This window comes from Saccoglossus kowalevskii, chromosome 4, assembly GCF_978046115.1.
Source record: "Saccoglossus kowalevskii chromosome 4, keSacKowa6.1, whole genome shotgun sequence".
Lineage (NCBI taxonomy): Eukaryota > Metazoa > Hemichordata > Enteropneusta > Harrimaniidae > Saccoglossus > Saccoglossus kowalevskii.
In genome coordinates this window covers 42,623,984-42,637,700 of record NC_140644.1, presented here as the reverse complement: position 1 = coordinate 42,637,700, position 13,717 = coordinate 42,623,984, and the positions used below count along the sequence as shown (strand labels likewise).

Below are 13,717 nucleotides of genomic sequence, written 5' to 3'. Positions count from 1 at the left end.
CGCTAATGTTACAATTGTTAATGAGACATAGTACATATAGACATAGACCTAAAGTACGTAGTGCTCATCTAGGATTTCGCTAACATTACAATTGTTAATGAGACATAGTACATATAGACATAGACCTAAAGTATGTAGTGCTTTCATCTAGGATTTCGCTAACATTACAATTGTTAATGAGACATAGTACATATAGACATAGACCTAAAGTACGTAGTGCTTTCATCTAGGATTTCGCTAATGTTACAATTGTTAATGAGACATAGTACATATAGACATAGACCTAAAGTATGTAGTGCTTTCATCTAGGATTTCGCTAACATTACAATTGTTAATGAGACATAGTACATATAGACATAGACCTAAAGTACGTAGTGCTCATCTAGGATTTCGCTAATGTTACAATTGTTAATGAGACATAGTACATATAGACATAGACCTAAAGTACGTAGTGCTTTCATCTAGGATTTCGCTAATGTTACAATTGTTAATGAGACATAGTACATGTAGACATAGACCTAAAGTATGTAGTGCTTTCATCTAGGATTTCGCTAATGTTACAATTGTTAATGAGACATAGTACATATAGACATAGACCTAAAGTATGTAGTGCTTTCATCTAGGATTTTGATAACGTTACAATTGTTAATGAGACATAGTACATATAGACATAGACCTAAAGTACGTAGTGCTTTCATCTAGGATTTCGCTAATGTTACAATTGTTAATGAGACATAGTACATATAGACATAGACCTAAAGTATGTAGTGCTTTCATCTAGGATTTCGCTAACGTTACAATTGTTAATGAGACATAGTACATATAGACATAGACCTAAAGTACGTCGTGCTCATCTAGGATTTTGCTAATGTTACAATTGTTAATGAGACATAGTACATATAGACATAGACCTAAAGTACGTAGTGCTTTCATCTAGGATTTCGCTAATGTTACAATTGTTAATGAGACATAGTACATATAGACATAGACCTAAAGTATGTAGTGCTTTCATCTCGGATTTCGCTAATGTTACAATTGTTAATGAGACATAGTACATATAGACATAGACCTAAAGTATGTAGTGCTTTCATCTAGGATTTTGATAACGTTACAATTGTTAATGAGACATAGTACATATAGACATAGACCTAAAGTACGTAGTGCTTTCATCTAGGATTTCGCTAACGTTACAATTGTTAATATTCTATATGTACATATAGACATAGACCTAAAGTATGTAGTGCTTTCATTTAGGATTTCGCTAACGTTACAATTGTTAATGAGACATAGTACATATAGACATAGACCTATAGTACGTAGTGCTTTCATCTAGGATTTCGCTAACATTACAATTGTTAATGAGACATAGTACATATAGACATAGACCTAAAGTACGTAGTGCTTTCATCTAGGATTTCGCTAACGTTACAATTGTTAATGAGACATAGTACATATAGACATAGACCTAAAGTACGTAGTGCTTTCATCTAGGATTTCGCCTACATTACAATTGTTAATGAGACATAGTACATATAGACATAGACCTAAAGTACGTAGTGCTTTCATCTAGGATTTCGCTAACATTACAATTGTTAATGAGACATAGTACATATAGACATAGACCTAAAGTATGTAGTGCTTTCATCTAGGATTTCCCTAATGTTACAATTGTTAATGAGACATAGTACATATAGACATAGACCTAAAGTACGTAGTGCTTTCATCTAGGATTTCGCTAACATTACAATTGTTAATGAGACATAGTACATATAGACATAGACCTAAAGTACGTAGTGCTTTCATCTAGGATTTCGCTAACGTTACAATTGTTAATGAGACATAGTACATATAGACATAGACCTAAAGTACGTAGTGCTTTCATCTAGGATTTCGCTAAGGTTACAATTGTTAATGAGACATAGTACATATAGACATAGACCTAAAGTACGTAGTGTTTTCATCTAGGATTTCGCTAATGTTACAATTGTTAATGAGACATAGTACATATAGACATAGACCTAAAGTATGTAGTGTTTTCATCTAGGATTTCGCTAATGTTACAATTGTTAATGAGACATAGTTACATATATATAGACATAGACCTAAAGTACGTAGTGCTTTCATCTAGGATTTCACTAACATTACAATTGTTAATGAGACATAGTACATATAGACATAGACCTAAAGTATGTAGTGCTTTCATTTAGGATTTCGCTAACGTTACAATTGTTAATGAGACATAGTACATATAGACATAGACCTAAAGTACGTAGTGCTTTCATCTAGGATTTCGCTAAGGTTACAATTGTTAATGAGACATAGTACATATAGACATAGACCTAAAGTACGTAGTGCTTTCATCTAGGATTTCGCTAACGTTACAATTATTAATGAGACATAGTACATATAGACATAGACCTAAAGTATGTAGTGCTTTCATTTAGGATTTCGCTAACGTTACAATTGTTAATGAGACATAGTACATATAGACATAGACCTAAAGTACGTAGTGCTTTCATCTAAGATTTCGCTAACATTACAATTGTTAATGAGACATAGTACATATAGACATAGACCTAAAGTACGTAGTGCTTTCATCTAGGATTTCGCTAATGTTACAATTGTTAATGAGACATAGTACATATAGACATAGACCTAAAGTACGTAGTGCTTTCATCTAGGATTTCGCTAATGTTACAATTGTTAATGAGACATAGTACATATAGACATAGACCTAAAGTACGTAGTGCTCATCTAGGATTTCGCTAAGGTTACAATTGTTAATGAGACATAGTACATATAGACATAGACCTAAAGTATGTAGTGCTTTCATTTAGGATTTCGCTAACATTACAATTGTTAATGAGACATAGTACATATAGACATAGACCTAAAGTACGTAGTGTTTTCATCTAGGATTTCGCTAATGTTACAATTGTTAATGAGACATAGTACATATAGACATAGACCTAAAGTACGTAGTGCTCATCTAGGATTTCGCTAATGTTACAATTGTTAATGAGACATAGTACATATAGACATAGACCTAAAGTACGTAGTGCTCATCTAGGATTTTGATAACATTACAATTGTTAATGAGACATAGTACATATAGACATAGACCTAAAGTACGTAGTGCTTTCATCTAGGATTTCGCTAACATTACAATTGTTAATGAGACATAGTACATATAGACATAGACCTAAAGTATGTTGTGTTTTCATCTAGGATTTCGCTAATGTTACAATTGTTAATGAGACATAGTACATATAGACATAGACCTAAAGTACGTAGTGCTCATCTAGGATTTTGATAACCCATCACCAGTCATGAATTCTATTGCTAATCCTAGTTATGTATGCAATAAAAATTGTAAATTTAACAGATTTTGGCAGAAATCCAAGAAAATTTAATATTTGCTCATTTAAGATCTATTTTTGGTAAGCAATTAAGGAAATATCAAATCATATAATAATGCACACGTCAGTATTCCCCACGTCAAATTTATGTATTCTATAACAATAACGAGTACACATTCCAAATATATGGGCTGTGCTCTCCACAATTGTCATTGGTCTTGGTACTCCCACTTTCTCATGGTCAGCTTTGAGATTTCATGCTGATGCGGTAGGAATGGTCATTTACAGGTAAAACAGTGAATCCAAGCAAAGGTTCATTTATTCGGAAAATCAAATGCAAAATTTTAAGCTATGATGTGATATAAGACAGCAGAATCTATTGGTTGAAATTTTAAATTAATGCAAGCTGTTGTTACAGGAACGCTGATTGATAGATCCAGCTCAATGGCATGCCCAAACAAATCATTAAATTTAACTGAGGACAAATACAGCTTCTCCTAAAACGATCTGCAAGGGTTCATCATTAAAATTGTGCAAATCAGATGATGTGGTATTAGTCAAAGCAGTTTCGGTAAAAAACATATCAGCCAAATACTTTCAATACTGCACAACATCTATGATATTATCACTATACCACTAAGTAGTTTTTATAAGTTTTCAATAATTTGTACCAATGAGAACCTTGATTAAAAAATTAGGGTAAAATTTGTTTGGCAAACATAGAAGCACTCATTAGCAAATTTCCAAAGCAAGCATCCCAGATTTACCTACATGTACAGGTAATTTAGGGACTGTGTTTTTATTATTTCATTGAACAGAAAAATACCATTTTCCGGTCAGTGCTAGATCCCTGGTTATGCATAAAATTGAACATAAAAACAAAACAAACAAAGTTATTGCATTTTATAGGCGTGAAAACACTGTTCAAGATTCAAAGTGTAAAAGTATTTCAATATTTGTTTTCATGCTTAAAAATGTGCTATACAAGATGATGGTAAATTTTGATGAATTAAAGATATTTCAATGTCATATTCCCTTCTGAAAAATCAATATTTCACCATTGTGCTATGAACAAAAAATTAAGAGTTCAAAATTCAGCAGGTCTGCAGTTAAAAGAAAATCACCATTCATTTATTAAGATGTATTTATTTATGAGATGTCATATCGAACAAAATTATTTAAAACATGCTAAACAACTTTCCGCATTATTCTTGGATGGACAGTGAAGTAAAGATGATTTACGCCACTTCTTAATCTCTGCTATCAAAAAGTGACTTCTTGTAATTCTGTTCTGATAGTAACCAAATGGACAGACAATGATTATATGGTACATGTAAGTAGTTAGTGTCTGTCTCTTTATTAAACACAAATTGTGCAGTAAAAAGATGATGCAGCGGAATAAAAAAAAATCAATCATGTGATCAAAAGGGGCGTTTCAAGTTCACAATGATGATAACAAATAACAGATAACAAATAGTTGTAAAAATGTTCCAAAGTTATCAAACAATTAATTAACAAGGCAACAATGCCACGTGTGTTTCACACTGTCTTTGCAGAAATTCACGTATAATAATTTATTGACAAATTACTGTTATTACTCACATCTTAGTATTAGCATCTGCGGCATGTGAGTGTATGTTTGTTTGACGATGTACAAGACTTACCTCGATGTGTAATGGCAGTAAATAATATCAGCATACAGGCGGCTAAGTGAAAATTCCTCGAAAATACCATGATTCATTCAGTGAACCACTAAGTCCAAATTTGTTCGTATTTGCCGGCTATGTGACAGTCCACGAAAAGTTTCCAGTCAGCTGCGTGGGTCACCTGGGAACGTAAACACGGTAGTTTACTTCCGGGTTGTTGCTAGTTGTTAGATCATCGTTGAGGGCCGGTGGTCGAAGGACGGTAAATTGTCTGTGACTATTTTGGTCTGTTTGTCTGAATTGTGCTAAATTTCGGAAACATGAATTCGCTATATTACCATTCACACAGAAAGTAAAATAAAATGAGTTTGCGATTGATTGTCCGATGAAATTGCTTCTTAGTGTTTGGAAGAAATAGAAGAAACTATTATTAACTACAGGGTATTTTTTTCAAAATTGACTTCGCTTAGATGATAATCGATTTGCATTGGTACAAAACAACTAGTAAATTGTGTAATTGTGTTAAATATAATTTTAAACAGTGCCCATGTGATGGTAAAAAAGTTCAATGTTGACATTTCTTATCAAGTGACACGACATAGCCTAACCTACCTATTGGATATATTGAAGCTCCCAGTCAGACTTCCTGTTCCGCTATTTCCGAAGTGGTGCAATCATATTTGTATAAATCGAAGACACGCCACACCAAAGGAACGTGAATCGCTATCGTTAATACTTTAAACTATACCGTGCCACATGAGGTTAAAATGGGTAAGCCAAAGAAGGGAAAGAAGGCAAAAAATGAAGATTTTAACTCGTAAGTATTTCTGAAACTGCGATTAATGAACACACGTGTGGGCGATCATGACTGAAATGACGAAACCAACACGTGAACTCAGGTTCACAGCTGACAGATGGACTGAAATCACGATTTACACAATATTTCTCTTTTATATGAATGTTTATACTATTTACAATCAAAATAGTCACAATCACTTTTTCTCAGTTTAGTTAAATAAGAATCGCTTACACAAACGCACAAAAAGGAAAAATGGGGCCAGCTGGTACGATTGACTTTTTTGTTTTGATTGGTTACAAAATTACGTAAATTGCGTACTATTAAAAACAGAAGGTAAAACAGTATAGTATTTCTAGTGTTGGAGAATAGACATGATTGTCTAAGAGGAATGTTAATGTTGAATAATTGGGAAAATAATCCAAAATATTATGTGTATATGTGTAATAATTTGCATGTAAATGGCCATCAATTGTTGTGAAGATAATAATCTTTTACCCTGTTCCCATGTATGTAAGAGTAGGGAAATCAACCATATCCAAGGAACCAATTGCGGACCACACATTTTCAAAAAAGTAGTTAATGCGGGGTTGCATTTTTCCAACAATATAAATGTGTGGCACTTCTCTGAATATACATGTACCAAGTCTGATACTAAAAAGTGCAGTCAATAGTAATAAGTATGTGAAGCAGAACTGAGAGTATGAGTGTGTGACTTTATTTACAGTATGTAGCCATGGAAATCAGTAGATGTTACTTTTATAATAATACTAGTATACACCAAATTAGAATAAATACCACACTTAGTGGATAGAAGCGGGTCATTGTTAAGGTATATAAGCATTTTTTTAATCTTAATAATAATCTTTTTTCAAGTAGGTTTTAAACAGATTAGTGCAGCACTAGATGAATCCTGGTGTGAATTTATTCCCAGCAGCTTGTATTAATTGTTTCCTGGCTAGATTTCTTGTCAAGATCTGTACACTGGATTTTCTGTTTGACCTTCAAGTTGTTTTTGTGCGTTCACGATGTTAGTGTATGCATCAGTTTCCAACTTGATTTTTGTTTTATAACTTAACCATTGGTGGCCAGAATCAAGATAGTGGTAAATTTATTATTGAGCTTTGCTTTACAGTAACACTTTTGAACTGCCCCTTTGGTGTAACCTAAAATCCATGACAATGAATACAATGCTTGGAGACAGATTATTTTGATGCAACATGCTGCAGTGCAAACTGACTGCAGAATTATAAGAGAGAAACATCCTCCTTGTCATTGTAACTCATCTATACATAACAACATGACTGATTGGACTGCTACGTGTTCCAACATGGGTAACCTACCAGATACAAATTATTTTGTTGGAAACTTTGTCTCCAACAGACTGACCCATTCTGACAGACTCACTGATGCCAATCTAATGTGAAAGACAGTGACACAGTCATTGTAACTTTTCATAAATGTTTGAAGTTTCGTTATTTTTATGTGAAAAAATCAGGTCTGTTTATGGGAAGTGAACAGGAAGTACAAAAACAACACAAGTGCATGTTATTTGCTACATTCCCTGTCAGTGTGCCCTCTAACAGAACTGATTTTGTTGGGGTCCTGTGTCAAAACAGAATCCTTCCAAAGTCAGCTTGTTGACTGTTAGGAAGGTCTATCTTCAAGGGAAAAATGGAACTGTATATGGCGGTATAGGCCATTTGAAGCACACAAACAAAATATGGCCTTCGTTTTTCTTCGTTCTTACATTTATTTTGTTCATAAAATGTTATTTGTGAGTGTTTTGTGCCCAGTGTCCTGTTTGTAGTAAAAACAATGACGAGGCTGGGTTTGAATATGGTCACTCATTCTTGATATTATTACTCTATACACAATCAATAACATAGGTTTTATGGATTACATAACATATGGATTTAACTACAATGCTCAAAGCTGTTTTTCTCACTTTTGAGCATTACCGGTAAAATGTCGCAATTTAATTAATTGTGCAATAACAAGATGTCTACTCAATCTTTCGCAGAGAGTAACGCAACACTGTATTTGAAAAATACGTCTTAATTAGTCCCCGTTCGGACGCAGTCCGAAAACAGGGACTTATGTTTTGACATCTGTGTGTGCGTCTGTGCGTGTGTCCGGACCTGCATCTTATAAATGCCTGGACCAATCACAGTCAAACTTCACACATACATCATACATGATATCATACCGAATGGCGGCCATTTTTGTGCTAAAGAATCATAAAAATCAAGCATTTCTCAGCTATTTACAGATGTATTTTGTTCAAACTTGATATATACATTAGACATTATGGGACCTTGATGCAAATAATTTTGTTTTTCAAATAACATTCAAAATGGCCGACTGGTGGCCATTTTGTTTTAATGAATGGCTTCTAGACCCATATTTCCAACTTGTTTTGACTGATTATGTTCAAATTTTAAATATTCATTATACATCATGTCATAGATAGACAGATATATTGGTTTGACGGTCCTATTCAAAATGGCCAAATGGTTGTCATTTTTGTGCTAAAAAATCATCAAATATCAAGCATTTCTGGCATTTATGGATGGATTTTGTTCAAACTTGGTACATACATTAGACATTACGGGTTCCTGATGCACGTCATTTTATTTTTCAGATCAGACTCAAAATGGCTGTCCGGTGGCCATTTTGTTTTAGTGAATGGGTTTCCAGACCCATATGTCTGACTTGTTTTGACTGATTATGTTCAAATTTTTAATATTCATTATACATCATGTCACAGATATACGGATATATTGGTTTGACGATCCTTTTCAAAGGGGCCTAATGGTCGCTATTTTTGTGCTAAAAAACTTGTTTTATTTTTTAGATCGGATTCTGAATGGCTGACTAGTGGCCATTTTGTTTTAATGAATGGGCTTCTAGAGCCATATCTCTGACATGCTTTGACTGACTATGTTCAAATTTTATATATTCATTATACATATATTCATAATGGCTGATTTTGTTTTAATTAATGCTGTTCCAGAGCAATATCTCTCAATACTCATTTGACGATCAGATACAAATGTCAATCATTTAAATGTTAAACAATCATCATATTCCTGACATGTTTATATTCCAGCTATATTACTATAAACAAAACTTTATATCTTAAATTTGATAACTAACAGGAACTGTGCCATGCATGGCTTGTTTATTCAAAGACCCACCTCTGTCATTTACATGTGCTTCACAAGCTATAAAATACTTTATTTTACCTGGAATTGATTTTTGCTGAAAAGAATTTTTGGATGTTTTGTATGGAATTTATTTTCACTGATTTTTGACGAGTACAATGTAAAGTATAGGAAAAAAGGTATATTTCGCTGGATTGTATTTCCACAGAATCAATCCTTCAGTGGAAATAGCAAAAATTTATTTAGTATTTTACAATAGAGCAAATAAAGTATTCATATCAAAACATGGAAGATGTGAACAATTCAAAATGGCTGTCTATTGATGTATCATTTATATTATGAGCTCTAGAGGGCAGTGTTTACTTTTATTTTCCATCAATATATCAGACCAAACGATTATCAAAATCACATCCATATGGCAACCAATCAGAACTTGTATTACATGCCATTTTATAGTAAGACATGCTTTGATTGGTTGTCAAATTCCATCAATGAGGAGCCATCTGAGCATAATTTGTATAATTAGAGAGCAGCAATAGTTAAAAACAAATAGAACATGAGATTATATTCACATTGGTATTATTTCCATTTTTGACTCCCGTGTGCGAAGCACAAAAAGGGAGTCTTTGCAGTTACATGTAGTGTGTCTGTATGTGTATGTGGGTGTGTGTGGGTGTGTGTCATTAATCAATTTTCAGACTTGCTACATAGATCTTCTAGGATTATGCAGAGACCTGATAAGTTTTAATTGGATATTAATTACCTAATTTGCGTAATGTTCCACTGATATATAAAGAACCACAAATTGGATTTTAATGAAACTTTTAAAGAGAACTATGCAGAAACCTAATTAGTTTTTGGTAAATATTTATGCTTATTAATCACCTAATTAATATAATTAATTAACACTGATATCTCAATTACTGATCATCACATTTGAATAAAATTTGGTACATAAATGCTCTAGGACAATAGACAGGCCCGATTAATTTTGGATTAAAATTTGTTCATATTAATTCTCTAATTAGCATAATAATTCATAATTTTTTTGTTCTGTTCTGCTCATATTAGTTACCTGATTTACATAATTAGTTTTCAGCTTTTCCATCAATATCTCATGTACAAGTAATTTTGAATTAATTTTAATGTGTCTTCAATACTCTCAGCACACAGAGTTCTTTCTAAGCTTTCTTTGATATTTTATTATGTAATGTCTCTAAATAGGGATGAAGAGATAGACTTGGATCCTTTATCTAAGCCATCAACTGGTCCAGAAGAAGATGATATGTTAGCTGCTGTAGCCAAACCAAGTAAAAAAGGAAAGAAGAATAAACGAAAAGATGACAACTGGTAAAAGATTCTTTTTTTTTATAATAATGTCAAAATTAATATTTGGCTTACAGAAGATTGACTCAAATTTTTATTAATTTTTGAGTACATCACAGAATGGGACAGTGGGTAACATCTCATCAATGTGTGGTCTGTGCACATATATCTTGGAATACATATACATGTCCATTCAGTTCATGATCTGATTCAAAATGGCTAAATGGCGGCAATTTTAATGGCCATTTCAGAGCCGGATCTTGGTCATGATATTGTATATTGTCCATCTTGATACATACAATGAACATGTATGTAACAGAACCATACATTTTTTTCGTTCAAATTCAAAAGTCCTAGAGTTTTGCAGTTTGCAAGAATCTTGCAGCATCACAAAGGGTAAAAAAATTGTAAAATATTAAAAGTGATCTGGCCTCAAATTCTACCGACTCTCATGACCTTATTGAGCAAAACTTTGGTAAAAACTCTGCAACTAATGCCCCATGAGATATTTTTGACCGAGGCAATTTAAGTCACATTCTTCATCCACCTGAAATCCTATTGTTATATTTGGTGAGTATTTACGTTATTTGTGTTGCACATCCAGGGAAGATGATATTCTGAATGATATTGAATCTTTGAAGATTGATTCCGGAATGAAGAGTACAGAACCAGTGGCAGAACCAGTAAAAATGGTCAAACCTGAACCAGCTAGTGAAATTGATCAACTAGAAGCATTTGCAGATGAAATGGGCTTTGAAGACAAGAAAGGGAAGAAAGGGAAGGCAAGTTGTACCTTCCACCCATAGGTCGCATGTATGACCCCCCCCCCCCCCAGATCACATCTTGATACTTCCTGGGGGCCTAAGATTCAGTGATTCTTGACCGATCACTGGTAGCATAGTGGTTGTCGCATCAGACTCATGATCGGGAGACCAAAGTTCAAATTCTACCTTAGGCTGAACATCGAAGGGTCGACCCCCCACCCTGGGTGAGTGTGCCACAGACTCAATGGGAAGGCCAATTCCACTGGCCGAGATTCATTCACTAACGAATGTGACTTTTGGGGAACCTTGGTTAAGGTCCGCAGGTGCTTATTAAGTCATATTCATGTTTTGGGACTACACACATGACAAGGCTGTGCGGCCATCTTTCTATCAAATGGCAATTTAATGCGCTATCCTGGCGTCAACCAGGCTCGGTCGAACACAAGCACCTGCGGACCTTAACCAAGGTTCCCCCAAAGTCACATTCGTTAGTGAATCAATCTCTGCCAGTGGAATTGGCCTTCCTATTGAGTCTGTGGCACACTCCTCAAGGTAGGGTTCAACCCATTTTTGGTGTTCAGCCTAAGGTAAGATTTGAACTTGGGTCTACCGGTCATGAGTCTGATGCAACAACCACTATGCTACCAGTAATTAGTTAAACAGTTAATATATTATATTCAAAATTATTAATGTAATATGGACCATGCATTTGGTTACATGCCATTACTACTGTCAAATAAGATTGAGTGACATTTTAAGACAGTTTGAACCGAATAATCTCTCACTACTTTAGCACGTTACTGCACATATAAGCTTTGCATGGGGGGGGGGGGGGGGGGGTCTCCCATTGATTCTAATGAAAAACTATTATCGCCCTGGAAACTAACTAAATTATATGTTGATTTCTTTTAAATATTTTCACGATAAATGTATTCACGTCATTAAGAATATATGACGTTTTTGTTCCAAAATTTAGAGATAATAAGAATTACTCTAGTCTCACTATAGAAACCAGTGTTAATTTGACTCTTGTATCTCAACAAATTTCCTTTTGACTACGTTTTGCCATGCTAAACCATACATCCCAGAGACGCTATATTGTATATAAACGTTAACTTTCTTTAAATATTTATTTAGAAATCAAAAAAGAAGAAGCAGGAAGAGGAACTTGATGATTTGGATTCTCTAGTGAATGAAATTGAAACACCAAAAGAAGAAACGAGTAAAAAGAAGAAGGTGTGTTTTTATCACTGAAATTACTACTAATAAGTAACATGTCTATTAATATGTTGCTATTACATGAAAATCTCAGTGTTCATGTTTACTCATGATAGTTCAATGAGGTGTTATGGCACTTTGAAACATGCACTCTCGTATTGGGAGTTTGTGGAACACTTCACAGTTGATGATGAAATCCTTCATTTTATATACATTCAAATTGATATAACACTCTGAGATCATTTGAAAAGGTTTATGGCTAAATTATGTGAAGTATTTGATGGTTGAACATAATGTGTGAATTGCAGAGATACTGAAAATTCACTACGTTCAATTACCCACCATAGACTCCGGTCAGTCAAAATGACTATTTTGAACTGTAGGCATTAATCAGCAATTCTGCCGGTGACGGAGAGATAGAATCCAGGTCAGGGGAAGCCCCATGACCTCAAGATTCTTTTACCCCTTACGTCACGAACCCACGTGACCGAGGCCACATGGCAACGCCATAGGCAGCCGTCCATCACTCTTAATTTCTCTCCGCCTCGAGTGGAGATGAAATCTAGCGAGCTCTGCTGGATCGCCTGCTTTTTTTCCTGTCCGGATTTATAGCTTGGGTTGTTGCCGCTGCTCGGCATCCGACATGGTAGCTGGTAGGATAAGTTTTCCTTGTCTTTTTTTACCCTCGTGTCGTTTTCCCCTTTGTGTGTAGTATTTTTCACAGCAAAGAAATCAAAATCCGGCTCCACTACGTAGTCACATGTTGATTTCATGGCGGCACCTTTTACAACTAACAGCGTCCGGATAACTTTCGGAAATTCCGTCGCGTTTCGGAAAGATTTAATTTTCACAACTTTTGAATATTTATTCATACTTTTAGGCTAGTGAGGAGGTTATAATAATTTTTCATTTCACTTTAACTCTGTTTTTTTCACCCCTCAGACCCCTTTGAAAAGTCACTTCTGGCCATTGTAATGGCCACTATTTTCTTAATGGCCAGAATACCAAGCAGAAATTTTTTAATGGTCAAAATATTGGCCAGTATTTTCAAACTGGTAGTTATAATGACCACTATTTTTACACTGGTCAGAATAATAGTAATTTTTTATTTAATGATGGAGTGGGTGACAATCTATTTTTTTAATGGGTATTATAATGATCATTTTATTTTTCATTACATGAATAAAATGGTCATTTTTTTTCCATGTCACAGATATACCCGGTAATGGCACATGGAGATTGACAGCTCTCCTCTTTTTCCTCACTCGCTTCAGTTTGCTTCAATTTTAAGCCAGTACAATTGTAGGTAAACGTAAAATACAAGATTTTGAAAAATTTGAAAAAATATGACGTTTTGGGTTAATTTGTTTTTAAAATCACAACAAATCATGCACTTGATACTGTTGACTTAATATATAGTATAATGCAATAGGTTATTGAA

General features: G+C 34.2%; 2 protein-coding genes across 3 annotated transcripts in view; one reads left to right on the top strand and one right to left on the bottom strand.

The window, feature by feature from the left end:
• LOC102804066 (transmembrane protein 144-like) overlaps positions 1-5,214 on the bottom strand; it is a 39,104-nt gene extending 33,890 nt beyond the window's left edge. Inside the window, exon 1 of one of the 2 annotated variants that reach the window (XM_085498145.1) lies at positions 5,024-5,214. In XM_085498145.1, the coding sequence (XP_085354271.1) occupies positions 5,024-5,093 (70 nt within the window). In that variant the 5' untranslated portion in view covers positions 5,094-5,214. The remainder of the gene's footprint in view (positions 1-5,023) is intronic. The other variant, XM_085498146.1, reaches the window with a different exon arrangement.
• Positions 5,215-5,615: 401 nt separating this feature from the next.
• Positions 5,616-13,717, top strand: part of LOC100373703 (eukaryotic translation initiation factor 5B-like) — a 62,951-nt gene continuing 54,849 nt past the window's right edge. Inside the window, exons 1-4 of the mRNA XM_085498144.1 lie at positions 5,616-5,822; positions 10,193-10,318; positions 10,899-11,076; positions 12,196-12,294. Coding sequence (XP_085354270.1) covers positions 5,773-5,822; positions 10,193-10,318; positions 10,899-11,076; positions 12,196-12,294 — 453 coding nt within the window. The 5' untranslated portion in view covers positions 5,616-5,772. The remainder of the gene's footprint in view (positions 5,823-10,192; positions 10,319-10,898; positions 11,077-12,195; positions 12,295-13,717) is intronic.